The sequence below is a fragment of the Strigops habroptila genome, chromosome 17 (assembly GCF_004027225.2).
Source record: "Strigops habroptila isolate Jane chromosome 17, bStrHab1.2.pri, whole genome shotgun sequence".
In the NCBI taxonomy this organism is placed as follows: Eukaryota; Metazoa; Chordata; class Aves; order Psittaciformes; family Psittacidae; genus Strigops; species Strigops habroptila.
The window spans coordinates 6,847,239-6,875,031 of record NC_044293.2 but is presented as its reverse complement, the minus strand read 5'-3'; the positions used below and the strand labels follow the sequence as shown (position 1 = coordinate 6,875,031).

General features: G+C 56.0%; 4 protein-coding genes across 5 annotated transcripts; 1 reads left to right on the top strand and 3 right to left on the bottom strand.

The window, feature by feature from the left end:
• Positions 1-25: 25 nt before the first annotated feature.
• STT3A (STT3 oligosaccharyltransferase complex catalytic subunit A) lies at positions 26-9,408 on the bottom strand. Of its 2 annotated transcripts, none has more exons than XM_030505389.1 (19): positions 9,186-9,408; positions 8,222-8,309; positions 7,936-8,061; positions 7,626-7,686; positions 6,720-6,841; positions 6,408-6,553; positions 5,770-5,860; positions 5,256-5,362; positions 4,557-4,721; positions 4,171-4,351; positions 3,076-3,231; positions 2,866-2,957; positions 2,094-2,249; positions 1,796-1,984; positions 1,599-1,715; positions 1,416-1,518; positions 655-843; positions 423-538; positions 26-335 (listed from the first exon to the last, which is right to left on the bottom strand). In XM_030505389.1, the coding sequence occupies exons 3-19, from the start codon at positions 8,021-8,023 to the stop codon at positions 297-299; spliced, it is 2,118 nt and encodes a 705-aa protein (XP_030361249.1). In that variant the 5' UTR covers positions 8,024-8,061; positions 8,222-8,309; positions 9,186-9,408; the 3' UTR covers positions 26-296. The 2 variants fall into 2 exon arrangements, with proteins under 2 accessions (XP_030361249.1, XP_030361250.1); XM_030505390.2 differs by having other exon boundaries at positions 9,135-9,227.
• Positions 9,409-9,599: 191 nt separating this feature from the next.
• EI24 (EI24 autophagy associated transmembrane protein) lies at positions 9,600-16,392 on the bottom strand. Its single transcript, XM_030505414.1, has 11 exons — positions 16,285-16,392; positions 14,583-14,730; positions 12,724-12,869; positions 12,272-12,332; positions 11,697-11,763; positions 10,937-11,061; positions 10,732-10,851; positions 10,529-10,640; positions 10,323-10,434; positions 10,144-10,218; positions 9,600-10,044 (listed from the first exon to the last, which is right to left on the bottom strand). The coding sequence occupies exons 2-11, from the start codon at positions 14,622-14,624 to the stop codon at positions 9,867-9,869; spliced, it is 1,038 nt and encodes a 345-aa protein (XP_030361274.1). The 5' UTR covers positions 14,625-14,730; positions 16,285-16,392; the 3' UTR covers positions 9,600-9,866.
• Positions 16,393-16,697: 305 nt separating this feature from the next.
• Positions 16,698-20,620, bottom strand: FOXRED1 (FAD dependent oxidoreductase domain containing 1). Its single transcript, XM_030505246.1, is given in 11 exon segments — positions 16,698-17,150; positions 17,281-17,410; positions 17,752-17,900; positions 17,990-18,066; positions 18,145-18,246; positions 18,694-18,788; positions 18,877-18,995; positions 19,083-19,193; positions 19,286-19,426; positions 19,428-19,525; positions 20,503-20,620. Coding segments are annotated over 11 exon segments (1,500 nt in total). The 3' UTR covers positions 16,698-16,790.
• A 111-nt stretch (positions 20,621-20,731) lies between these two features.
• SRPRA (SRP receptor subunit alpha) lies at positions 20,732-27,775 on the top strand. The gene is made up of 14 exons (XM_030505392.1): positions 20,732-20,909; positions 21,523-21,606; positions 23,313-23,476; positions 23,566-23,726; positions 23,850-23,997; positions 24,453-24,606; positions 24,755-24,861; positions 25,031-25,149; positions 25,405-25,491; positions 25,582-25,754; positions 25,848-26,061; positions 26,144-26,307; positions 26,783-26,881; positions 27,074-27,775. The coding sequence occupies exons 1-14, from the start codon at positions 20,796-20,798 to the stop codon at positions 27,200-27,202; spliced, it is 1,917 nt and encodes a 638-aa protein (XP_030361252.1). The 5' UTR covers positions 20,732-20,795; the 3' UTR covers positions 27,203-27,775.
• The last annotated feature ends 18 nt before the right edge of the window (positions 27,776-27,793 follow it).

Below are 27,793 nucleotides of genomic sequence, written 5' to 3'. Positions count from 1 at the left end.
AAATCCATCCCCAACCACCACGAGCGCCTTTTTTTAAACTTTTATTATTTATAATTCCCCATTAAAGCCGTTATTGCCGATTTGGCGACTGCTCCGTGTATAAAAATCACTCCCTGGCAGGCAAAACCAGGCAGGTATGCCCCACTGCTGCCTGTGCTTACAAACTGTATAAAACAAAAAGAAAACAACCAACTCCCCCGAAAGAAAACCCCCAAAACAACCAAATCCTGCCCAAAACGTTTCTGCTTCACAGGCAAAGGCTGGGTCAGTGCGGTGTGAGGTGGTTGGCAGCACCTCTACGTCCTCGACAAGCCACGGTTATCCAGATCTTTCACCTGGGAGGTAAAAAACAAGGCTCAGTTGGGTGAAATTTAATGGTTTTACTCAAATCTGGGGGGTCTGGGGTTGTTTTGGGGCTGTACCTTGTATATTCGGACGAGCCAGTGCTCTGTGGTGTACGCCTCCTCCAGCACATCCAGCTCAAAGTCCTTGTTGCCGATTTCGGCATTCCTCACCCGGTCGTAGCCCGGTGGTCGCTCTAGGAGAGGGCAAAGTACAGGCAGTGCTGCACATCACACCCCAGAGACGTTGGGGGCACAGTGGGGTGTCCCTAAAGTGGTGTCACCCCCTCCAGGGGTGGGTTTGGGGACTTACTGGCCTCGGTGTAGACCTGGCCGAAACGGTAGTAGCACATCTTGTACATGAGGCAGTTGAGGAGCACCGGGGAGCCCTCGCGGTCGACCCGGAACTCCCCTGTAGGGGTGTAGTAGTCGTGCTCCTTGATGTGGCGCCCCGTGTCCGTGCTGCCCCCGATCCGCACCATCCACAGGAACTTGTTGATGTCTGAAAGGGGGAGAGCAGAGTTGAGGAGAGAACAAGGAGTTGAGTTGAGGAATGAAATGAGTTGAGGTGAAAGAATGAGGATTTGAGCTGAGAGGCCAAAAGCAAGGGGAGGAGTTGAGTTAGGGGGGGTGAAAGAACAAGGGGTTGAGTTGGGGGGTCAAGAGTAAGGGATTGAGTTGAGTTAGAGTGAAAGAACAAGGAGTTGAGTTGGGGGAGCGAGGGGTTGAGTTGGGTGGTGAAAGAACAAGGAGTTGAGGTGAAAGAATGAGGAGCTTGAGTTGAGTCTGGGGGCTGAGTATGGGGTTGAATTGAGTTGGGAGGCCCAGAGCAAGGAGCCAAGTTGGGAGGCCCAAAGCAAAGAGGCTGAGTTGAGTTGGGAGGTCAAGAACAAGAGGTTGAGTGGTGGAGTGCAATAAAGGCACATGCAGCTTCCAAAGAGGAGTGTTTTGGTACCGTTCCCACTTTGCAGCCTCAGCTGCAGGTGGGACTTCACTCCTCAGAGCTGTTTTGGAGAAGCCTGAGCCACAAACGGCCCCTGGAGGGGTTTGACCCAGCTCAGAGTGAGATCTTACCATCAGATGAGTACCCGGTGAGGCCTCCGAAGATAACCAGCACGTAGCTAACATCCAACTCCCTCATGATTTCGTAGGCTTTCTCCTCCGTTGATGCCATGGCCTGGAGCAGACGCAGTGTCAGTGATGCCTCGAGGTGCCCCAGAAAGGCAGGACAGTGCAGTGGGTGAGGGAAGAACCTACCTGACCAACACGGGAGATGTGCGTGTTGTTCCAGGTGTTGTTGTCCACCAAGATGGTCCTGTTGGCCATGGCGGTTATCTGGTACCCATAATCCCACCAGGACATCACCTTTGCATCCTACACGCAAACACCAGCCATGCTGTTGGCACCTCAGGGGACAACATTGGGTCCCCACCACCCAAATCACCCCCGTTTACCTCCGGTGTGTTGTGACGCAGCCAGTAATAAGCTTCTCTGAAGTCATCAAAGATGATCCTACTGCCATCGCCACCACGGGCAGAGAGCACAATGGAGGGGGACGAGTACGCCTCGCTGGTCACCCAGGTGGAGTGGAAGGTGTAGGTGATCAGGAAGAAAGCCATGACCAGGATCATGCCACTGGCGACCTGGGGGAACAAACGGGGATCAACGCCGGATGAAAGAGGCCACCACCTGCACTTGTCCTCAACCAGGATGAGGTGTCTCCTCCTCCTGTCCCACGCCAGCCCAACTCACTTCATTTTTGATAGGGTAGGTGGAGTCTTGCTGCTTTTTGCTCTTCTTGTCTGGCCGGCTGATATCCAGGTTCTTCATGTAGGTGGACAGCACCTGAGAAACCCCGATGCCAGACAGGATGCACATCACCGGGGCCAGCACCAGCATGAGACGCACCTATGGGTGACAGCAGAACCATCAGTGGTTGCTGGAGAAGAAATCCAGGCAGAAATCTGAGAGAAGGGAAACGAAACACCAGAAACCTCAGCCTCGAGATAAACCTGTAGCTGATTTAGTTAGCCCCCAAGGGATGTTCTCTGAAGACCTCAAAATTGGCCAACATGCAGAATTGATCTCAACTGAGCACCCTTGGGCAGGCTTAGGTGGAACAAAGGATTAGTAGATGCCTCCACAGCAGAATTCAACCCATATTTAGGGCCTAGGGTGCTAAAGCAAGAGTGGAAACAGGCTCATCAGCAGCTATTTGCTGGCAGTGCCTGCTCGGATACCTGGAAAATTTGTTTGGGGTTGCAACTCAGCTATGGGAGACCAGGAAGAGACCCCCACTCAGAAGCAAGTAACTCCAAACCCTTTGATCTTTGCTACATCACACTCCCTCACTGCACAGGGAGGTCAACAAAGCAGTTTTAAGGAAGGGAGCAAAGCCCCACAAACATTTCAGTCGGCTCAGGGTGGAAGAACCATGATCAACTTGAGAAAAGAGAACATTAAATCAGCTTCATGAGGACCGTTTCGTCATCACGCTTGCGCCCAGCAGGCAGCAGCCCCTCACCATCACAGCAGAGAAGTACATGCTGGTCACACCATACATGATGATGAAAATGCGGGCATCCGAGAGGTTACTGAAGCAGTAATAGAGACCAACTGTGGAGAGAGAAATGGGTGAGGCCCACCTCAGGGATCTGCTGCCTGCAGTAAGAAACAGCTGGGGAGGCACATTCTTTAATGCATCAGGGTCTGAGGGCATCCGCACTGGGCTCACCTGGGAACATGAACACGAGGAGCTGCAGGTCAAAGTAATAGGAGGACCAAGTGGTGGGCTGGTGCTCGGAGACTGAGGCGATGATGGGGATGTTGTTCTTTGCATAGGAAGGATCCAGGAGGGAGTAGAAACGCCCTGTCCATGGGGAGATTTTCCCTAGGGAATAGGAGAGGAAACCCAACCAACTTCAGTTCCAGCAACATTGAGACGATCCCTCACAAGGGAAGCACGTGCAAGGCTGGCTGAGCAATCCCAGAGCTTGTTTAACATCCCTATTACTCAAACCTGACATTTTAGAAAGGAAATAAGGAGCAATTTTACCCTAAAACAGGCTTCTCCCTCACCCACCAGCCATTTTTAGCATCTCTTTGCTACTACAGATCAACACACGTCAGCTCAGCGTCCCCAGCACGCCAAGTCATGGCAGGTTTCTCTGTGCCTCATGACAGCAGCAGCCCAGATCTTACAGCTGCTTCCTAAGTCTCTTCCTGGTGATGGAGAAATTGGGGCAGGTCCCAGCCTCCACCTCAGAGGGGGGGTCTGCAGGCAGCAATGTGGAATTTGGATTGACAAACGATTGCTCTTCAAAGAGCAGGGAGCTGCTGCGAGGGCTGGAGCAGCTCTGCTCTGGAGCCAGGCTGAGAGAGCTGGGCTGGGGCAGCCTGGAGAAGAGAAGGCTCCTGAAGGGGAGACCTAAGAGCAGCTCCAGTGCCTAAAGGGGCTACAGGAAACCTGGAGAGGGGCTTTGGACAAGGGCCTGTAGGGACAGGACAAGGAGAATGGCTTTAACCTGCCAGAGGGGAGATTGAGATGAGCTCTTAGGCAGAAGCTCTTCCCTGTGAGGGTGCTGAGGCGCTGGCACAGGGTGCCCAGAGAAGCTGTGGCTGCCCCATCCCTGGCAGTGTTCAAGGCCAGGTTGGACACAGGGGCTTGGAGCAACCTGCTCTAGTGGAAGGTGTCCCTGCCCATGGCAGGGGGTTGGAGCTGGATGAGCTTTAAGGTCCCTTCCAACCCAAACCAGTCTGGGGTTCTATAATCCAAAGCAAGGAAAGGAGGCAGTGAAACGCGCTCATGGTCACCACCATCTCAGGCTACCTGTCAGCATCAGCACAGCCCCGATGGTGAGGAGGACGAAGCCAACCAGGGAGATGACACTCCTGAAGAGGATTTCGAACTGATGCGGGTTCAGCTTGCTCCGAAGGTAGTCGACAAAGGCGTGGATCTGGCACAAGCCAAAGACTCCAAGGGCAGCCATGTGCTCTGAGGAGAGGACAGGCTGCAAGCAGGGGAGATGTGGATCAGGGATGGAGGAGAACAAGAGTCCAAAAGCTAATCTTGCAACTAATCAAGATCTCCAACTAGAAGCCAGCACCTCACTTATAGCCTCAAGGGAGAAGGCAAGAGGATAAACAACTCGCTGTTGTCCTGTTACAGCCAACAAAACGACCATCCTTGAGTTTGCAAATCATTCTGGTCCCCACCTGGAAGCCAACAAAGGAGATCTGCATGGAGAGGATGGTTCCCAAGCAGTAGACAGTGCAATAGGCTACGTAGATCCTGTGGGAGAAGCGCCCGGTCAGCATCAGCACAAGAACATGCAAGGGGATGAGGTTAATCAGAAAGACGTAGCCACCCCACGAGGAGACCTGCCAAGAGAGAAAACAAACAACACACCACAAGTTCCAGGACGGTGCAGGTCTCACAGCAGAGCTCAAATGCAGCAGGTTTGATATTCCTGGGATCAAGCACAAATACAAGCTGGGTGGAGACTGGATTGAGAGCGGCCCTGAGACTAAACTGACAGCAGGCCTAACCTGCCAGAGGGGAGATTGAGATGGGATGTTAGGAAGCTCTTCCCTGTGAGGGTGCTGAGGCGCTGGCACAGGGTGCCCAGAGAAGCTGTGGCTGCCCCATCCCTGGCAGTGTTCAAGGCCAGGTTGGACACAGGGGCTTGGAGCAACCTGCTCTAGTGGAAGGTGTCCCTGCCTGTGGCAGGGGGCTGAAACTGGAGGAGCTTTAAAGTCTCTTCAACACAAACCAAGCTGTGATTTTCACACCAAGAAGTTCTAACTACCTGAACACAAGGACACAGGAATGGGACACTGGATACTTTTGGTCACCGTATCCAGAATAGACTTTGGAGTCCAAAGTACCTCAGTGCCAGGATTAAAAACACTCACCATGTAGAAATAGGCCAGAGCACACATGGCTGCCCAATAGATGGAGCCAGTTTTGACAGCTTTGATCCACATGTAGTAAGTTAACAGCATGCAGAAGATGGCAATACCTGGGTGGAAGGACACAGAGAGGTCAAAGCCAGCTTGCATCAGCCCTGAAACGTTAATCTATGATCTCTGGGGCACAGCAGAGCACTCAATGCATTAAAAATGGATATATAAATGCTTTTTCCTGCTCCATCAGAAGATAGAACAGAGCCTCACGCAAACAGGCAGGGGTGGGAAAAGAGTTTTTGGACACAGCAGCTCCTCACACAGGCCCCAGAGCCCAGCTGCAGGAGAGGAACCTGATCACTGGCAACAAGACTGTTGCCTTTGCCAGCCCCGAAGTTGCTTCTGGAATGGATATAAACAGAGCACAGGGTCCCTCTGTCGTTCCCTGCAGCATCTTTACCACCACTATCCGGCAGCCAACAGCTGGTAACAGCTTTCCCTGCTCCCCATGCCTCAAACTCACCTTCGTTATCGTAGGAGCCAGCAACAGAGCGGGAGATGTAGCCGGGCACGACCGAGATCATGGCAGCAGCCAGGAGCCCTGCGCCTGCGTCCTGGGCAGAGAAACCAGCCAGAGGGTGGGAAAAGCCATCAGTGCTTGGGAATTTTGCCATATGCCACATGGGTACACCTCAAAGGAATACATCCTACAAGGATGCTGGAGAGGGACTCTGCATCAGGGGCTGTAGCGATAGGACAAGGGGTGATGGGTTCAAACTGAAACAAGGGAAGTTCAGGTTGGAGATAAAGAAGAAGTTCTCCCCTGTGAGGGTGATGAAGCACTGGCACAGGGTGCCCAGAGAAGTGGTAAATGCTCCATCCCTGGCAGTGTTCAAGGCCAGGCTGGAGAGAGCCCTGGACGACATGATCTAGTGTGAGGTGCCCCTGCCCATGGCAGCAGGTTGGAACTAGATGATCTTGTCCTTTCCAACCCAAACCATTCTACGATTCTATGAAATTGAGCATCAAAACGACATTTTAGAACAGAAGCTGTGGGTTTTCACAGGGGTGGTGGCCACCTCCAAGCTTCCAAGACAACCACAAGGTGCTTTTCCACAAGCCCATGCTCCTCCTGCGAGGTACATCCCACTCACCCCTTACCTTGAGCTCTTTGGTGAGGTGGTAAGTCACTATGGTGGTGAAGGAGGAGAAGAGTGGAGCCAGGAACACGCACACATTTCGGATGTCGATGGTGATGTGGAAGAAGTGCAGCACGTGGTAAATCGCTGCTGATGTGATCATCAGGCCTGTGGGGTGGAAATGACACCAGGGCAGCCAAAAGTCTCACCAGGGATGTCTTGACAAAGGGAATCCCCCTTCTCCTATCCAGCACTGGGGCTCTGCTCCCTCCCCACCACCCCTCTTCCCATTTTCCCCTCATGTGAGGTGCATCTGGGCTCAGCAGAAGCTTACCTGGATAAATGGTGCCACCGATGATCCTGCCCAAGGGGTACCACGCTCGGTCATCAAACCAGTTGTGGAATTTATAGAAGCCCTCCTCTGCCAGGAAGCGGGTGGTGCGGTAGTTAAAGTACCTGTAACAGGGACAAGGGTTAAATCAGCAGCTTGGGACAGGCAGTTAAATCCTATTAAAGCCCATTTGGATGCCCTTCTCTGATGCCCGGGGCAGGACAGTGTTGTAAGGTGTGTTTTCCACCCAAGACTCCTACAAACCTCATCTGCAAAAGCTCAGCCTCCCTCTCAGGGGTTTAAAAGTGGGTTTGCAAAGGTAACATCCTCCTTTGAGCCTGATTTAGTCAGCAACAAGCCCAGGACTAGTTGCACTATGAGCCCTCTCCCCTGTTGTGTGCTGCTCAGGCCAAGAAAAACCAAACCCCAGCAGAAGAGGACAAGGGGAATGGCTTTAACCTGCCAGAGGGGAGATTGAGATGAGCTCTGAGGCAGAAGCTCTTCCCTGTGAGGGTGCTGAGGCGCTGGCACAGACTTTTCCCAGAGAAGCTGTGGCTGCCCCATCCCTGGCAGTGTTCAAGGCCAGGTTGGACACAGGGGCTTGGAGCAACCTGCTCTAGTGGAAGGTGTCCCTGCCCGTGGCAGGGGGTTGGAACTGGAGGAGCTTTAGGTCCTTTCCAACACAAACCATTCCAGGATTCCAGTGGCAAGTGATTACTTAGATCCAGGCTGCAGGAAGAGTCCCGAGAAGTGAATTTTGGGTCTGGAAGAGGAAAACCTATCTGCAGTGAAAACCTCCCTCCAAATCCCTCATCCTCCATGGGGTTAACTTGAGCCTGGTGTACACCACCCGAATTCTGTGTGCTCTGGAAGAAGAAAACCCCCAGGAGATGAGCAGACGGCACTTACGGGTCAAATTCATGGATGACACTTTCAAATCTTAAGACAGAGAAAAGCCTCGTGGAGAAAGCTGCAAACACAGAGAAAGGGCAGTCACTCGCCAGCACTCACCCAGCCAGGGTTAGGTTTGGTTTATCTACCAAATTGCCTTAACTTGGTCATTGAGAAGACAAAGGAAGATGCATTTTTCAAAGGAAAAGGTACTGTAGGAGTAAGATCATTCACTTTAAAGCCAGATGAGAGTTTCCCAACCTACAAAAGGAAGAGCAGAAGCAGCTCCCTCCCGGGGTCCCTCTTCCAGGGCACCTGCAGGACTTACAGAGCACGGCTGCCATGGACAGGATGAGGAGCTTGAGCAGAGTGTCCTGCTTCTCATAGGAGAGCCGGAAAAACCCCAGCTTGGTCATTTTCACATCAAAAGTGGGGATTGAGGATGCTCCAACACCTGAAAACAAGCAGGAAGAGGATCAGAGCTCAGCATCTCCAAAGGTTTCATGAAACACACCTTCAACACTCCACTTCTGTCACATCCGTAAATCGCTTCCTGGATTTATGGATGTGATCCATACTTCCCTTCCCCAAATCCCCTTCCCTCCCATCCTCACCTGATCAGCTGCCCCAAGTCTCAGCTGAGGTTTTTCCTTCTTCTAGAGAGACCAGAGCTTCTTTGGGGCACAGGAGGTGTCTGTTTCTCTGCATAGGAAACAAAACCCAGGTGTAAGCTCTTAGCAAAACCACTAAGTTTTCCCTGGCTGGAGTTTAACCATCACTTCTAAGAAAATGAATCCACACAGAACACAAGAAATTGGTATTGGACACTAAGGAAATGAAGCTGTGGCCAGGGAATAACGTCTTTGTACTCCTGAAAACACCGATTGCTTTAAAACACTTCTTGACCCAATCAACACGGAAAAACCGAGTCCCAGAACTGGTGGCTAAATCCTTAGTTCCCATCTCAGAGCTGCAGTCGAGATTGGGACAGGCTGAGATTTAAAAGTCAAATACAAACTGGGCCTGAAAAAAGACCTTTTGGTGACCTAGAAGTGATTTTAACTTGCACGCATTCAACACTGACACAGAAATCAGCCCCTGATGGATTTATTTCCTGGATTCCTGGGGATAACGAGCAGCAGCTCATCAAGTTACAATGTGGATGCATGAGTGGTTCTGGCACTGGGGTCCCTCTGGTACCCCGATTTCACAGCTCCAGTAGAGCACTCATGGGGTGTGGGGGACCCTTTGCCACCCGGTAACACCACCGTGGGGGGAGCCAGCCCCAGGATCCTGGGATGGGAAGGAGGAAGAGCCACCCCCAGGCTATGGACTACGGCCCCGCACTCGCCACCAGCCCTTCTGAGGGGGTCTGTGCCCCGCAGGACACTGTGCCCCCCACAAGCCCCGCAAGCAGCACCCCACAGCACACCCCATCTCCCCACAGCACACAGCATCCCACAGCTCCGCACCCCACAGGCTCCAGCCGCTGACAGTCAGCGGCCCCTCACCCCACGCACCACCCACCCTAAAGCCGCAGCTCCGGACACCCCGCAGCGCCCGCTCCGCGGCCCTCACCCGGGATCCGCCGCCCCGTCCATCCGCCCCGCGCAGCCTCCCTCGCCCTCCGCCGCGCCCCCCGCTCGCCATTGGTCGTCACGGCCGTCACTCCGAATGCGGCCGCTCTCATTGGCCAAGGCGCCGCGCACTCAGCCGAGGGAGGGGCGGCGCGTGCCTCGCACAGCGCCTCCTGATTGGCGGAGCGGGACCAGCAGAGAACCAGCCATGACGTGTCCGCGCCCAACTTTGGGAGCGGATCACGTGGACGGAAGCGGAAGGAGGCAGCAGCCCCGCCACGTGGGTGGCGACACGTGGGGCGGTGCCACGGGGAAGGCGTCTGCGGCGGGAGCGGGATCCCGGCGGGATCGGGGAGTCCCGGCGGGCACCGGCCGCGCACTGGACGGAGAGGGGCCGGCGCAGGACGGGCGCGACTCGTGTTTCGTCCGTTTTAATGTTTCCGTGTGAAAATACTAGAGAAAAGTTGGTAAACCGCCCCCCAAAAAAACCACCCCCAAACCCACCAACCCCCGTCCCCGGTTCCGTCCCCGACCCTACCGGAACCGGCGCATGCACCGGGAGGGGGACGGGAGCTCCTTAAAAAGTGTATTCCCCCCCCCCTTAAAATTCCCGTAGTGGGGCAAAGAACCACCCCCGGGGGGCTGCCGGTCACCGGGGGACACAGGGACCCCCGCCCGGAGCTCAGTGCCCCGGGGCCGGTGTGTGTTTGGCAGGGGAGGGCTGAGGGGGAAGGGGGCGGTCAGAGGAGGAGGAGGAGGAGGAGGAAGCACCGCCCAGGGCCGACTGCAGGTAAACGGTCTTGTGAAAAAGTCTGTTGCTGAGGAAAACCACCAAGGAGAAGAGCCGGAGCTGGAAATGGCTGGAAAAGGGAAGGGAAGAGAGACCCGTGAGCTTCCTCCTGGATGGAGGTTTGGGGGGGTGAGGCTGAAGGTCTGGGGGCACGGAAGGTCTCACTCACTAGGTTTTGCCGGGGGTCCTTGCCTCGTTGGCGCTGATGATGAAGAGGGGGAAGAGGATGGAGAAGAGGCAACCACTGGAAGGGAAAAAGCCCCAAAATATGATAAAATGACACAAAAAACGGGAGTTGGGGTGAGGAAGAAGGAGGACATGGATGTGGAATGGCGGCTGTTCCCTCACCTGATGATGTAGGACGACTGCATCGCCGTGAGGAAGGCGAGCGGCAAGCCGAAGCCAAAGTAGTAGGGCCAGTTCCTCTCGATGTTGGACAAGCGTTGGTGCATCTCAATTCCTGGTGGGAAAAGGGGAGAAAACCCATCAGAACCCAACCACTAGCACGGAGCAGCCTCCATCCCAACACATTCCCATCTGGAAGTGTCTCCCACCTTTGTTAAACCAGCGGTACTCGAAGCAGTAGAGCGAGTAGAGCAGTGACATGTGGAGGAGCCCAACCAGCTGGCCGACCAGGTCGATGGGGAAGAGGCTCACGATCATTCCCTACGGATAAAATCCCAGCGGGAACATGAGGGGAGCTCTGGAGAAGGTTGCTCCTGGGCGATGCGGTTGTTTTGGGGGGTTAAATCCTCACCTGGATGAGGAAGAGCGCCTGCAGCAAGAGGTTGAACAACATGTCGGCGATGATTTTGCTGACGCTGGGGAAGGGGTGAGGTTTCCTGCCGGAGACTTCGAAGGCGAGATCCGCAATGTCCTGATGGGGAGGAGAGAGAGGATCCAAAATCCAATGGGATTATGTCACCAGGAATACACCCGGACCCTGTTTTCCAGGCACCCACCTGAAACCAGATGGCATTGACGACCTTACTGAGGACGAAGAGGGGCAGGACCCAGAGGGCGCTGAAGATGGAGGTGAGGATGAACTCCAGCCAGGCCCAGACATCGCCGTGTAGGGAAGGGTCACCTTCCGGAGACAGGGAAACACGTCAGGAATCCGAGAGGGAAGCACCTTGTTTCAGGGAGCAACTCATTGGAAGAACCTCCTTGTTTCAGGGAGCTCCATGTTAAAGGAACCTCCTCATTTTGGGGAGTTCCACATCAGAGGAACCTTCTTGTTTCGAAAAGCTCCTCATTAGAGGAACTTCCTCATTTTGGGGAGCTCCTCACTGGAAGAACCTCTTTGTTTTGGGAAGCTCCTCATTTCAGAGAGCTCCTTGTTTGAGGAACCTCCTTGTTTTGGAAAGCTCCTCATTACATCAAGCTACATGTTTCAGGGAGCTCCTCATTGGAGGAACCTCATTTTGGGAAGCTCCTTGTTTTGGGAAGCTCCTCATTGGAGGAACCTTCTCATTTCCCATTAGAAATTCCCCCGGCATCTCCGCTCCCCGGGGAACCCCTGACAGCAGGAATCCCACTTGGTTTTCATTCATTTGCAAACCCACAGTGACAGCTGCGTGGTAGAACCCTGCACAGATCCCACCACATACAGCCCGTGAGCAGGAGCTCGGATTTCCCCCTGGATAATTAACAACAGCCTTAATTAGCTCAGGGAGCAGTAGCAGAACAAGGCAGTTCGTGGGGTGTTGGGGAGGAACTCACCGATGATGTGCGCCGTGACGGACTGAAGGGCGGGTATGAACACGCGGTAGAACAAGAAGAGACTGAGCTGGGGGAAGAGGAAGGTTCGGTGCTGCTGGCTCAGGTTTTGGGCTGCCGTAACTGGACCCTCTGCCCATGGGGATCCAGGAACAGCCCGGGACTGCCATGTAAAACCCCCCCAGATCTACAACCGAGCACATTCCTTCTAACATTCCCGGGCCAATTCCTCATTCTCTGCCACAGCCTCATGGGAAAATGAAGCTGGTGATTTATGAGGATCAGCCTCACGGGTAAGGTCAGAGCCGAGGAATCAATATTCAGTTCAGTGAAGCAACATCCCGGACTGCAACGGAGCAGGAGTTGGGTATTTGGGTGGAGAGCGGTCTCAAAGCAGCTTGGGTTTAACATGTGGGCTTTCCCAAGCAGGTCTATATCCCAGTTCCCTTAAAACACACTGGGAATACGGCAGCTGGCAGAGATTCCTGCAGCCCAGCTGATGGCTCCCCACCAAAGGCGCACGAGGGGTACTTTCCACAGGGGGCTTTAACACAGAAAAGAACAAAATTCCCACTTACCCAGAACACGCCTCCGTTCCAGGCACAACACTGAAATATCCGGCTCACTATCCGGGGTTCACTGCAAAGCAACGGGAGAGAGATGCACCAAGGACTTTAGTAATTCCCTGTATCCATGCTGGAATGGAAGAGAAGCAAAGCTTTCCTCCTGAGTTTTAAGCATTTATGGGAGAGCTCAGGGTTGGTTTGCCTCAAGCTCTCACTGCAACATAACTGGGGGGGTTGGGGCATTTTGTCCTCGGCAAAGGCTGGTTTGGGCTTCTCTCTCCTCACAGCATTATCTACGGACATGCCAAGAGTGCAGCCAGGATTTAATCCTGGTGTTTCCAGCTTTAGTGGATGCAACTGGTAAAGACGGCTGTGGAACACAGCACGGCTGGGGAAAAAGAACCTCGATGCACCCTCGATGGACTGGGAGAAGAGAATGACCAGCCCTCAGGCCCCACACTCACTTCTCTTGCTTTTTCTCTTCCAAGTGAAACCTCCGCTGGGCCAGTGCGCTGTTGGCTCTCCTCCGCCTCTGCTCTTCCCTTTTCTGCTGGATGCGGGCATCCAGCTTCGAGATGGTGCAGATGCCCCAGATGGAGTCCTTAATTCCCTGTGGATATGAGGAGAGGCTGTGACACTCCTTCCCACCTCCTGGTTACAGAAGGGGATGAGCCTTGCTGCCCGGAGCGGAGGAAGCAGCACTAGGCTCAGGCAGAGCCAGGGTTTGGAGTGCTGCCTGTTCTCCATAGCCTGGTGACCTAAATCACTGCCTGTTCCAGCAGCAGCCTCTGTTTTTCACTTGAAGGTGTGATTTCTCATCCAAAATCCACTATTTATAACCCAGAGAGTCACATCTCTCACAGCCCATTTCTTCTGCCTGGCAGAGAGCCCTTCATCCCCTGCCAGCCACCAGAGGCCAAAGAAAATGGAATTACACCAAACATTCAGGATGTGCAAAGCCCTTGTGGCCTGACCATGACCGAGTGTGATGCTCGTGGCTTTACAGATAAAAGCATCCCAGAAACAGCCTCGGAGCCACATCCATGCAAACCTGTTAACAGGGAAGTGCCCAGAAGCCTCTGCCTCAACTCCTGCTTTAAAAGACTCCTAGTAGTTATTTCCACCCCTGGATGATATGGGACAGATTTGTTATCAAACATTTCACTTCAAAATGAAGTGCGAGAGCGTTGTGAAACAACTGAGAACTTGGGGGTGTTGGTCCATGAGAAGCTCCCCATGACCCAGCCTCAGTGAGCTTGAGCCCAGCACCCCCCCGTGTGCTGGGCTGCACCTCCAGAGCGTGAGCAGCAGGTCAGGGAGGGGATTCTCTCCCTCTGCTGTGCTCCGGGGAGCCCCCCCCCCTGCAGTCCTGATCCAGCTCTGGGGCAACAGCACAAGAGGGACATGGAGCTGCTGGAGCAAGGCCAGAGGAGAGCACGGAGCTGCTGCGAGGGCTGGAGCAGCTCTGCTCTGGAGCCAGGCTGAGAGAGCTGGGCTGGAGCAGCCTGGAGAAGAGAAGGCTCCTGAAGGGGAGACCTTAGAGCAGCTCCAGTGCCTAAAGGGGCTCCAGGAAACCTGGAGAGGGGCTTTGAACAATGGATGGAGGGACAGGACTAGGGGAATGGCTTTAACCTGTCAGAGCGGAGATTGAGATGAGCTCTGAGGCAGAAGCTCTTCCCTGTGAGGGTGCTGAGGTGCTGGCACAGGGTGCCCAGAGAAGCTGTGGCTGCCCCATCCCTGGCAGTGTTCAAGGCCAGGTTGGACACAGGGGCTTGGAGCAGCCTGCTCTAGTGGAAGGTGTCCCTGCCCGTGGTAGGGGGTTGGAACTGGATGAGCTTTAAGGTCCCTTCCAACCCAAACCAGTCCATGATTCTACAACCCAAATCTTCCTGCTTGAGGCCATGGCCAGTGAACACCAGTTTCTGAACACGAGTTGTTTCTTAGCATCCCATCACCAGTGGTTTTGAGCCTGTGTTTATGCCTGGATGACACCAGATGGTGTGGGAGCACTGAGGTCACAGGAAGCCTTACCCCTGTGACCCTTTGCAACAGACACACCACAGCCAGCTCGGGAAAACACTCAGGAAGCAACGCATCCCACACAGCCACCTCAAATCTAGCAGCAAAAAGCTTGTTGACAGGTATCTTCACTTGACTAAATTGATGTTTTTGATTAAAATACACCCAGAGACCCTTTTCCTTCCAATTCTTTAATCCACCTGTGACGATGTGGGAAGGAGGATGCTCCCCAAAGAAGACCCACTGCCACGGAAGGTAATGGGGCCAGTCCCCATGGCAGAGGAGCTGCAGTGCATGGACTCACCCTGACGAGGTCATGCAGGAAGGTTTTCACGCTGTCTGCCATCTCGACTCCAGCATCACCTCCGGTTCCCAAACTATCAACTACAGGGAGAGGGGAAAAGCCGAACCCAAACCTCTCTCATCCTGGAGGGATGGGAAATGGATGGAGCCTGTGGAGACAGAAAACACAAAGGATCATGGCAGGCATTAACCACACAGTGCAGAGAAAGGATCCATCCTGTGCGTGTCATGGTAGTTCATGTTAAAAACCTCAGGGTTTCAGGAACAGCACAGCCTGTAGCTGTGTGCTAACACCACCCTGCACCACTCATTTTGGGAAGAGAAAAGCCAGCAGAGCCAGCCCAGGCAGCAAGGTGTGAACACATCTGTGCTAAATCCAGCCTTCATTTAACACCATCCAGCTCCACACCTCCTCTGACAGGGAACAAACTCCAGGGCTCAATTCGGAGCCTGACAAAACCAGGGCTGCTCTTTGAGCTGTCCCCGCAGCTTTTGCCCAAAGCACTAATGACTCCCAACAGCTCTTTGCCGTAAAACTGTGCTGAGTCTTCTGCTTCTTGTGAAGCGCTGCAGAAATACAGTGTCTGAGTTAAGGAAAACAAAAAATAAACCACCAACTAATAAAACACACAGAGCTTTTCCAGTGGGATTCAAACTGATCGCTTTTCCTAGGCAGGAGCCATCACAGCTCTGGAGCAGGCTGGTATCACAAGCCCCAACATGTCACTGTTGCTGTTGCTCTACAACGTGCAGCACAAGGCATAAATTATTAAAATAATCATTAAAAAAAAATTGATTTTATTTGGGTTATTCCAAGATAAAACCTGCCAGGGTTTGAACCCCGCTCCTGTGAAGCACGAATAGGATGAAGCTGTTGAAGCAGAACCAGCCTCCTGTGTTATTAACATCAGGTTAATCACAGGCATTGACACCCCAAAGCAAAGCTTTTGGAGGCAGACACACTCAGGTCGGGGGGGGGGGGGGTGTGTCTTTTTGGTTTACAAGTGTCCATGGTCCGGGTCACACTGGCAGAGCCACAGCAGAAACAAAAGGCAGAGGAGAGGGTTTTCTTTGTTCCCGGCACTGGAAACCTCTACCGTAACCACAGCGAGACCCTGCTCCTTCAGGAAGCTCTTCCTGATGGGTAATTCCAGGGCCGGGGATCACAGTGCAAAGGGGGGATCCCCACAGCCCCCAGAGGTGCCCAGTGCTGCCCCACAGTGACACTGGGGCAGGGGCATCACCTCCCCCACCGGTTACCTGGGGGGCAAAGCTACCCCAGAGCCGCCCCTGTGGGTACTGGGGGGGACCCCAGTAACTGAAGCGGGGGGAGCTCTGTTTTACCTCAGGTTATTCTCACTATAACCCCAGCAACTCGGGGGGGGACACAACGCACTGAAGCCCACAGTGACCCCCGAGCCCAAACTTATCCGAGTCTCCGCCACGGATCCCTCCGGACCCGGAATTACCTCAGGGTTGCCCCCAGCGGCCCCCCAAAACCCAGCGGTACCTCAGGGCTGCCCCACAGCCCCGGAATCACCTCAGCGCCCCCCCCGCCCTGGACCCCTCCACACCCCGAATCACGCCGGGGCTGCTCCCGGCGGGGCCCTCCCGCCCCGCCCCGCTCCGCTCCGCTCCCCTCCCGGCACGTTCCCCTCCGGCTGCCCCCAGGGCCCGGCCCCCCCCGCCCCGCCGCCACTCACCGCGGGCCGGGCTCACAGCGCGCACGGCCCAGCTCCAGCGGCCCGGCCGCCGCCGCGCATGCGCCAGGCTCCCGCCGCGCAGCCGCGCGCGCCCCGCCCCGCGCAGGCGCGCTGCCGGAGGAGCACCATCCCCGCCGCGCCGCCAGGGGGCGCCACGCGAGCACGGGGTGATGGGGAGCAATGGGGGGTTACTGGGGGCAACAGCGGGGAACTGTGTGACAAGCGGGGATACTGGGGGACAAAGGGCGGACACTGGGGGCAGTGGGGACACCAGAACGGGGGGCAGCGGGGCTGGGGAGCACTGGGGAGCGCTGGGGGGGGGCACTGGGTGCGTGCCAGCTGTGCATGGGGCAGAGCCGGGGGGCAGCCCCTTAGCGGGGGTGCCGCCATTCCCCCCATTTACTTCCCCAGCACACTCCACATCGTCCCTTTTATTGCTGCAGGGCACAACGGGGCTCCCACCGGCGGCGGGCAGGAGGTGCTGGTGCCTCGGTTTCCCACCTCCATCACACCACCCCGCCTTCCACCAGCGGCTCGCCTTCCACCAGCCTCCTCCAGCCCAACCTGCTCAGGTCCAAGGTCTCGTATCGACCCTTGAGCACCAGCTCGGCCACGGCTCTGCCGGTCGCCGGCGCGTGTTGCAGCCCGTGACCGCTGAACCCAGCGGCCACATAGAGATTGTCCAACCTGGGGTGAGGACCCACCACCCCGTTGCGGTCGAAGGAGTTGTGGTCATAGTAACCTGCCCAGGAGCCGCCGGGACGGAGGGAGGAGAAGGCCGGGACGCGCCGGGCCAACCGTGGCCAGATCTGCTCTTGGAAGTAGTTGTGATCCACAGAGAGATCGCTGGGATCTGGCTCTTCCTCCTGGGAAAAACACATTGGGAGGGGGTTAGAAAGAAAACTATGGAGAGAAATCACACAAATAACATAAAGAATATATTCAAATACCATAAATAATTCATATAAATAGAGAGAAACCTCCCTTTGGGCTCACCTCGGGTGGGCTCATGCTGCCCAAGTAGTTGCCGGCGATGCCCTCACGGCGAAAGTAAGCACCAGTGGTGTCAATGAGGAATGGGCAGGATAAGCCGGGACCATCGGGACAGTGCCAGGAGAAGATGTACCTACAGGGATAAGCAGACCCCCCAAAAAAACATAAGGAATAGGAGGGTGTGTGGAAATGAAAGCACTGAGGGTTCACAGCATTCCTGACAATTGGAGGCTGGGGGGTACACCCCAAAAGAAGGACCAAGGGGTTCACCAGCCCTTGGAAGTGGAGGGTAGCGAGTGCTGGGATGTGAGATCCCCCCCAAAACCCCACTGAGGGCTTCACATCCCCCTTCCAAAGGGATGGATGGTGGGTACCGGGACACAACTGCCGTCCCCACAGAGCACAAAGGGGTTCCACGGTGATGCCAGGATGTGAACCCCACAACGTGAACCCCCAAATCCTGGCCCCCCTCACCTCTTCCGGGGCTGGATGGGCAGGGGGGGCTGGCGCAGTGCCTCGGGCAGCCCAGCTGCCTTGAGCAGCTCCCCGGCCCAGGCGCCCGCCGCGTTCACCACGATGGCGCAGGTCACGGGCTGGTACTCCAGGCTGTTCTTCATGTGGACCTGGGGACACACACACCCCACATGAGCGTGGGGGGTCCTGGACACCCGTGGGGACCCCTCGGTGTGTTTTTTGGGGGGGATACACTCACATGGACACGTTTGATGCGTGCGGACACCAGGTCTGGGCCCTGCGGTGGCATGATGTCCTCAGCCGAGGTGACAAAACCTGGAGGATTGGGGGGGGGGTGAGGAGGTGACACCCCCAGGGGACACCCCGCCCTGTGTGTGTGTGTCCCCCCCTCACCTCGCACCTCCCCGGTGCAGCTGAGCGCCCCCAGGGATGTGGCTTTGCGCCGCAGAGCGGTGAGGAGGGTCCAAGGGTCGAACCAGCCTTCGTCCTCCAGACCTGGGGGGGGACACACGGGGTGGGGGGACGCCAGTGTGACCCCCCGAAACCACCTGAGTCTGGGGGGGGAAAGAGCCCCCTTCCCCAAATTAAGGTGGGATGAAGGATGCACCCAGTGGGGATGATGATATGGGATGGGATGGGGGTGAGGGTGGGAATGGATAAGGATGAGGATAAGGATAGGAATAGGGATGAAGAAGGGGATCGGGATGGGGAATGGGGTGAGGATGGGGGTAAGAATGGGATGGGATGCGGATGGGATGCAGATGAGAATGAGAATGAGGATGGGGATGGTGATAAGGATGGGGAATCAGATGAGGATCAGGATGGGGAAAGGGGTGAGGATGGGGGTGACAATGGGGATGGGATGAGGATGGAGATGGTGATAGGTATGAGGATAGGGATAAGGATATGGCTAAGGAGGGTGGTGGTGGGATCCCCACATACCATAAGATGCCACAGCCACATCCTCCGTGTCTATCCATGGGAATTTTTCCTTCAGCTGGGTGGGTGACAGCAGTGCCACCTGCGCCCCCTCCTTCCTGGGGACAGCCAGCATGGAGGGGGGGGTCAGGATGAGACCCCCACCCCCAAAAACCCCTGACTGGGGGGACTCTGTGTGTGTCCCACCTCTGGACCTGGACGGTGGCCTCCAGTGCATCAGCATCCTGGGGGGAGGCCAGGAAGAGGTATCCTGAAGGCTGGAACTGGATGTCGACGGGGGGCTCATTCGGCATGCCAAGGTGCTCCTGTGAGAGGAGGGGGCACCCAGTGAGTGCGGCTGGACCCCCCCCGAATTAACACACACACCCCCCCCCCCAAATAACCCCACATACATTGATATTGCGGAGGAAACTGGCGGAGAAACGGGACATGCGGATATTCTCTGGGAGGGAAAACTGCTGCCGGATCCCCCCAGCTGACAGCACCGTGGAAGCTCGGGAATACTGAAAGAGAGAAACACACACCTCCCCCCCTTAAAAAAGGGGTTCCGGGGGGTCCCCAAGGCCATACCCTGCCCCGGGGGGGGGTGTCTCACCGTGGGGTCCCGCTCCACCACCAGCACCCTCATGCCGTGCCGCCGGCCCTCCAGCGCCTTCAGCCAGTAGGCGACGGACCAGCCCACCACGCCGCCCCCCACCACCACCACGTCAGCCTCTTCGGGGGGCCGCGGGTCCCGGAGCGTCCCCGGGGGGACCCAGCTCCCCCCCCCCGGGCCTCATCGCCGGCAGCTGATCCTTCAGGGTCTGCCCCAGGCGCCTCAGGCTTGGACCCAGTTCTGATGGGGTATGGGGGGGGGTGATGGGTCTGGGGGGCACCCCTGGGGTCCTGCCAAGGTTCCTTTGGGACACTCCAGTGCCCTCTGTATCCCTTGGAAACACCCTGAACCTTCCAGGATCCCACCCACAGGACACCCCCACTTCCCTGGAGGCACCCTCAGGCCCCCCCCAGGACCTTTGGAACCCACCAGAACCCTCTGTAACCCTCCCCGCCCTGGACAGCCCCCAGTCCCCACGGACTCCAGTGTCCCCCTGGACCCCCCTTCCAGGTCCCCCTCTGGGTTCCCCTGGATCTCCCCCAGTCCCCTCTGGGATCACCAACCCCGTGGGACCTCTGCATCCCCTGGAAGCCCCCTGCACCCTCCAGGACCCCCTGCCAGGCCAACCCTTATTCCCTGGATGTCTCCCTATGACCTTATGGAACCCCTCTGTGACACTGCAGTCCCCCGGGACCTCCTCCCCAACCGCACCTGAGACCCCCCCAAGCTCTCTCCCACCCCCGGGACCCCCTATTCACACTGGGGCACTCCATGACGTCCCCTGCAGGTCCCCTCTGGGATCACCAGCCCGCCGGGCCCCCCCCGGGACCCCTCCAGTCCCCTCTGCGACCCCCCCCACCCCAGTGACCCACCAAACCCTCCCTGAGACCCCCTGTAACCCCCCCTCAGTGATACCCTCCACTATCAGGGACCTCCATTCAGTCCCCTTTGGGACCACCAGCCCCCCGGAACCCCTCAGGTCCCCCCCCAGCCCTCAGTGACCCACCAAAGCCCCTCTGCGACCCCCATAACCCCCCCCAAGCCCCCTCATCGAGCCCCCATCCCTTTGACACCCTCCCCACCCGCACAGATCCCCGCTCCCCGACACGTTTCCCCCACCCAGGACCCCCAACGCCCCCTTAGACCCCTCCAAACCCCCCCCCCCAGCCCCGTCCATCCCCATTGCCCGCGGTGCCGGGACCCCCCCTGGGCCTCACCGCGGAAGAGGTCGGCGCTGAGCGGGGCCGCGGTGCGGAGGGTCCGTCCCGGAGCCCCCCCCGGCCCCGGGGCCCCCCGCGGGAGCGCCCCCCGCAGCGCGCGCCCCCAGCGCAGCATGCCGCTGGCCACGCCCCCGGCTGCCCTCCCTCCTCGCTATTGGCTAACCCGACGCCCCGCCTCTCTCCATCCCCTCCGCCAATGGGAGGCGTTTTCCGGCGGAAGGACGGCAAAGGGGAGGTGGGGGGGCGGCAGTGCGACGTGTGCGGGAGCCGGTCCCGCCGCCGCCGCCGCCATGTTGGACTTCTTCACCATCTTCAGCAAGGGCGGCCTCGTCCTCTGGTGCTTCCAGGGCGGCCCCGCCGCCACCGCGCCCGTTAACGCCCTCATCCGCTCCGTGCTCCTGCAGGTGCGCGCCGGCAGCGGCGGGGCCGCGCCATCTGCCTGAGGGCGGTGGGGGGAGGCGGACGGGACCATTTGAGGGTGATGGGGGGGGACCGCCTAGCGTTTAGAGGTAGGGGGACAGACGGGACCATGGGCCTGAATAGGGGGTGGTTGGACGGAGCCATGTAGCTGGGGAGGGGGTGATACAGGTGAGACCATCCAGCTGGTGGTGGGGGGGGGGAGGACACGGGCATAGTCTCTTATTGGGAGTGGGAGCGTCCATTTGGGGGTTTAAGGGGGAAGTGGGTGGGACCATCTGCTTGGGGAAGGGGGGAGACATGGGTGAGCCCACCTATACCTGCGGGAGGGGGGTGAAATGACCCGTTTTGGGAGTGGACTGAGCCATTCTGAGGGAGAACTGGCCCCTTTTGGGAGAAGTGAGCATTTTGGGGGTGAACTGACCCGTATGGGAGGAGAATTGGCCCATTTTGGGGGAGAACTGAGCCATTGAAGGGGAGGAAGGATGGGACCCCCTGCACAGGGGTGTGGGCTGGACCCCTTTTTGGGGAGGAAGGGGGGTAGGGATGATAGAGGGGGGTCTCCTCGCTGCTGACACCCCTTTTCCAACCTTTCCCCAGGAGCGTGGTGGCAATAACTCCTTCACCCATGAAGCTCTCACGCTCAAGTACAAGCTGGACAACCAGTTTGAGCTGGTGTTTGTGGTAAGGCACAGCCCCCAGGGCACCCCAAAACCCCAGAGGGGGGTACCCCAGGAAATGGGCTTTAACTGCCATGGGCTCTACCTTGGCTCCCAGATGGCAGGATTTTGGGGGATGATGGGGGTCTTGGCCACACGCTACTTCAGAGCAGCTTGTTTTGATCATCAGTTAAACTCATTAAACCTTCAGTAGAAGCTGCAGAGGTTGCTCTGGCCTAATGAAACCTTTTGTTTTGACCAAATCTGTTTAAAACCAGCCAAAAACCATAGAATCATAGAATGGTTTGGTTTGGGAAGGACCTTAAGATCATCTAGTTCCAAACCGCTTCCATGAGCAGGGATGTCTCACACTAGGCCCTGTCACCCAAGACTCTGTCCAGCCTGGCCTTGAACACTGCCAGGGATGGGGCAGCCACAGCTTCTCTGTGCCAGTGCCTCAGCACCCTCACAGGGAAGAACTTCTGCCTTAGATCTAACCTGAACTTCCCCTGTTTCAGTTTGAACCCATCACCCCTTGTCCTATCACTCCAGTCCCTGACGAAGAGTCCCTCTCCAGCATCCTTGTAGCCCCCCTCAGACACTGGAAGCTGCTCTGAGGTCTCCACGCAGCTTCTCTTCTCCAGGCTGAACAGCCCCAATGTTCTCAGCCTGTCCCCATACGGGAGGTGCTCCAGCCCCTGCTCATCCTCGTGGCCTCCTCTGGACTTGCCCCAACAGCTCCATGTCCTTATGCTGAGGACCCCAGCACTGCACACAGTGCTGCGAGTGGGGTCTCATGAGAGCAGAGCAGAGGAGCAGGATCCCCTCCATGACCTGCTGCTCACACTCCTGTTGGTGCAGCCCAGCACACGGGTCGTTTCTGGGCTCAAGCACACACTGAAGTGGCTCATGTTCAGTTTCTCATCAACCAACACCCCAAGTCCTTCTCCTCAGGCTGCTCTGAATCTTTGCCCAACCTGTAGCTGTGCCTGGGATTGCCCCGACCCAGGTGTAGGACCTTGCACTTGGCTTGGTTGAACTTCATGAGGTTGGCATTGGCCACCTCTCAAGTGTGTCCTTGTCCCTCTGGATCTCATCCCTTCCCTCCAGTGTATCAACTGAACCACATAACTTAGTGTTGTTGCCAAACTTGCTGACGGTGCATCAGTCCCACTGCGCTTGTCGCTGCAAAGATGTTGAACATCGGTCCCAACACTGACCCCTGTGTCATCTCTTTACTTTAGAGAGTCATAAAATGAATCACAGGATGGTTTGGGTTGGAAGGGACCTTAAAGCTCATCCAGCTCCAACCCCCTGCCACGGGCAGGGACACCTTCCACTAGAGCAGGTTGCTCCAAGCCCCGTCCAACCTGGCCTGGAATGTTTTAATGCACTTCCTTGTCGTCTTGCTGACCTTATCTCCATAAATCCACACAACCTCTGTTTGCACCCAGAGATAAGCAAAAACTTTCCTGGTCTGCTACATGGCTTTGTTGCTGTGAAACAGTCAACCTGGTTTTATCAGTGTTGTCTATGAAAGTGAAGCTCTGTGCCGCTGTTCTCCCTTTTCCCTTTTAATTGCTTGGGAAGTCCAACTGGAACACGTAGCCTGGAGCTTGATGAAATTCAAGAGCTCTGTATTAAGCAGAGAGGTTTTCCCCTCCATGCCAGGGAGATGTTGCATTTAAATCAGGTGATAGACCAACGGCTTTCCCCTGTGCTGCTTCCCAGGTGGGCTTTCAGAAGATCCTGACTCTAACCTACGTGGACAAGTTGATAGACGACGTTCACAAGGAGTTCAGGGACAAGTACCGCAATGAGTTCCAGCAGAAGGGCACCCTGGGCCTCCTAAATGGCACCTTTGATTTTAAAGACGACTTCATGCGCCTCCTCCGGTAGCAGAGCCTGGTTTTTCCTCCCACATTCGTGTTTAGAGTGGAGATAGAGCTGAAACTCAGGCTGTTAATGGGTTGCCTCTCCGCAGGGATGCAGAGGAGAGCAGTAAAGTGCGAGCTCCCACGGTAATGAAGACGTTTGAGCAGTCTCTGAAGTCTCAGAAGACTGTCAAGTGTATGATTGAAACCCGAGGGGAGAAACCAAAGGAGAAAGTCAAGAACAAGAAGAACAAAGGTTCCAAAAAGGAGGGTGAGTTCACAGGAAAGAAAACTGGGGCAGGGAAGGGATAAAGATTCTAGAGTTCTGTGTCTTTCCCAGTCCTCTCCTGCTCCCGAACGCTGGGCTGAGCTCCTGTTGGGTTCTTTCCATCAGGAACTGAAGCTGTCGCAGCACCTGGCAAAGCCTCTGCAGGCGACAAGCAGCCCTCTGGGGACAGGGAGGAGCTGACTAAGGATGAAATCCTGCAGAAGAACCGGGAGGAATTCTTCAGGAGACACATGAAAGCAGGGGAGAAGTCCAGGTGGGTGACAAGGAAATGCTCGGGCTGCCCGTGCTCCAAACCCGCTGCCCCTCAGCCATGGCCAAGTCTCTCCAGCCTTTGGGGACTCCCAGAATTCAAACCTTGCTTTCTCTTTTCCGTATTGCCCTGTTTGCTGGGAGGATTGGGAGAGGGCACACTCTGGAGGTACAATGGCACCTGATCCGTTCTTTCCCTGAAGAGCCAGGAACCCAGCGTGTGCCCAGGAGCGCTGTGAGCAAAGGCAGCAGCGCATTGATGCCTGGCTCGGGGTGAAGGGGTCTGATACAGGGTTAAACATCAGATAGTGAAACTCTGGAGACTAAATCAACCAGGTTTAGCCTTAATTGCTGCCTTTTTGGCTTAATTGCCTAGCTATTAATTGTCACATCTTCCAAGGAGGCCAGTGCTGCTGCTTCCCTGCACTGAACAAACCACATTTCCCATCTTTATTCCAGCAAATCTCCAAAGCCCGAAGCACAGAAGGAGAAAGGGAAGAAGCCCAGAGTGTGGGATCTGGAGAACTCTAACGCCAAAGTACTGGATTACAGTAACTCTGCTACCAACGGGAGCGCCGAGGCTTGTCCCGTGGAAGAATTTGACCCCAATGCAGTAAGGAAAAGCCAGGTCACTGTGTCCTGAGTTGTGCTGGGATCAGCCGGGCATTGCGATCCCAGCCCGTGGAGACTCTGGATGCAGGCGGAGCGGGGTGAGGGGGACCAGTTGATGGTTTTCAGGGTGTCTTCTCCCCTCCTTGCAGGCCCTGGGGGACAGGAATCGGGAGCCCGGCCGCCTCTATGACCTGGAGTATGAGAGCGATGAGGAAGCTGAAGAGGAGAAGGTTGTTCAGAACCCCTCAAAGCCCAGGTAGAGGCTCCTGCAGCCCCCACTTGTCATACACGTCTTGGTTTCTCCCCTCTAACTCCTCCTTTACTCTTAACTGGTTGTGAAATAGGGACAAAGTGGTGGTTGTCAGCTGTGGTGGGCTCTACACAGCTCGCCACTCGAACCTAAAGGTGACTCCTCTTTTCCACAGTGTGAAGAAAGGTGGCCTGGGGGGCATGTTTGGCATGCTGAAAGGCCTGGTGGGCTCCAAGAGCTTGACAAGAGAGGACATGGACCCTGTGCTGGAGAAGATGAAGGATCACTTGATTGGTAGGTCTGGATCTGCTGCAAGTGGCTTAATTTGTGTTAGCTCCATGGGGTGGCACCCATGATTTGGGACATTCTTGTCCACAGGGACTGTGGTGGGTTCTTGTCTTGCCCTCGACAATGCATCAAAAGGGGGGTCAACAGTCTAGTGTGGCGGGGATCTTGCATGGTGGCTCCATCCTCCCCACAACACTGATGGTTGGTGGGTGTAACCTTCTCAGCAGTGCTTACTCTTCTCTTTCTGTCTCTTTCTTGAAGCTAAAAATGTGGCAGCTGAGATCGCGGTGCAGCTCTGCGAGTCGGTGGCCAAGAAACTGGAAGGGAAGGTGATGGGAACGTTCACCAGTAAGTGGCCATGAGGCCTCCTGCTCATGGTGTGGGGCTCAGGGGCATTCCCACGGGTGATGGGTTCTCATTCCACCTCCTCCTTCCCAGCGGTGACGTCGACAGTGAAGCAGGCCCTGCAGGAGGCTCTTGTCCAGATCCTGCAGCCCCAGCGCCGGGTGGATGTCCTCCGGGATGTCATGGATGCTCAGCGCCACCGCCGACCCTACGTGGTCACTTTCTGTGGCGTCAACGGTGTTGGGAAGTCCACCAACCTGGCCAAGGTGGGACACGATGCTCCTGGTGAGGAGGTCAGGGTGAGGAGGTGAGGCTGTAGTTGCTGATGGGCTTTTCTTCTCTGTCTCCTGCCCCTGCAGATCTCGTTCTGGCTCATCGAGAATGGTTTCAGTGTCCTCATTGCCGCCTGTGACACGTTCCGGGCGGGAGCGGTGGAGCAGCTCCGCACCCACACCCGGCGCCTCAACGCCCTGCACCCTCCGGAGAGCCACGGTGGGCGCACCATGGTGCAGCTCTACGAGAAGGGCTACGGCAAGGACGCGGCCGGGATCGCCATGGAGGCCATCTCTTATGGTACACGCCAAGAGCTGGTGGTGGGAGGTGTTGTCTTGGGGGAACATCCTGTTCAATGTTGCCTCTTCTTTGTCTTCCCCAGCTCGGAACCAGGGCTTTGACGTGGTCCTGGTGGACACGGCAGGCCGCATGCAGGACAACGCGCCCTTGATGACGGCGTTGGCCAAACTCATCGCTGTCAACACTCCTGACCTGGTCCTGTTCGTTGGGGAAGCGCTGGTGGGAAATGAGGCAGTGGATCAGCTGGTGAGTGGCCAGGCTTTGGGTCCTGGAAGATAGATTATCGTTGTCATTATTATCCTTTCAGTATCTGAAGGGGCCTACAAGGATGCTGGAAGGGGACTCTTAATCAGGGGCTGTAGCAATAGGACAAGGGCTCATGGTTTACACTGAAGCAGGGCAAGTTCAGGTTAGAACTAAGGTAGAAGTTCTTCCCTTGAGGGTGCTGAGGCGCTGGCACAGGGTGCCCAGAGAAGCTGTGGCTGCCCCATCCCTGGCAGTGTTCAAGGCCAGGTTGGACACAGGGGCTTGGAGCAACCTGCTCTAGTGGAAGGTGTCCCTGCCCGTGGCAGGGGGTTGGAACTGGATGAGCTTTAAGGTTCTTTCCAACCCAAACCCTTCCATGATTATGGGTGGAAAACCCTGCTTCCATAGGTTATATCAGACATTTGGACAGTGGCAGCACCATAAATGAGTTTCCTGGATCTGTTTTCTCCCTCAGGTCAAGTTCAACAAGGCCCTGGCTGATCACTCCATGGCCCAGACGCCACGGCTCATCGACGGGATTGTCCTCACCAAGTTTGATACCATCGATGACAAGGTAAGGAGGCTGTTGAGACAACTCCACATGGAGCTTCCCACTGGAGAGGCAGGAAGTGTCCAACATAGGGTGCTTCAGTGCTGTCCCGATTGCCATCTCTTGCCTTCCTCTTGCATTGCAACCACATTGAGTGATGTGCAGAGTGGAGAACAAGGAGGCAGGGTAGCTGATGGTGCTGCTTGTCCTCGGCAGGTCGGCGCTGCCATCTCCATGACATACATCACGAGCAAGCCCATCGTTTTCGTTGGTACTGGGCAGACCTACTGTGATCTGCGAAGCCTTAACGCCAAGGCCGTGGTCGCAGCGCTCATGAAGGCCTGAACCCCATCAGTGGCTGTTGCAGATGTCCAAGAAGATCATGCTTTACCCCGTTCCCAACTCATCCTTCCCATAATGAAGGGATGCCAGCGTGAGGGGAATGGTTTTTGGGTTTTGGGGGATAAAAGTCCTTTTACCCAGCAAAAGCCCTTCCGCTGGGTTCCTTCATTCTGGTTGAGGTGGCACAGGCTCCCTTGCAGGGAAGCTGAAGCCAGAGCTTTGTATTGTTCATGCTGCAAGGACCTGCTGTGCTTTTTTGGGGGGGTTGAAGGCTTTTTAGTTCCTTTTGAGCTGCTTTTTGATTTATTTTAGACCAGTTGAAGGAGGATGAGGAGTGATGGTATTTGCTGGTGCATAGGAAGAAAAACCCAATTCATACTGGCAGATACTGGTGGTGGCTTTGCTGTTTTCCCCCTTCGAGTGCCTCTTGAGCCCGGTCTGAAGTGCTACACTGAGTAATACAAACCTCTGTTACAATGTCTTGTAGCTCCATATCGCAGATGTCCTCTAGTGCAATAAGTTGAATGCTGTCTGCTCAGAGACATAATTTATATGAAATAAACCTCATAATTTGTCCTCTGTGTATAAATAACT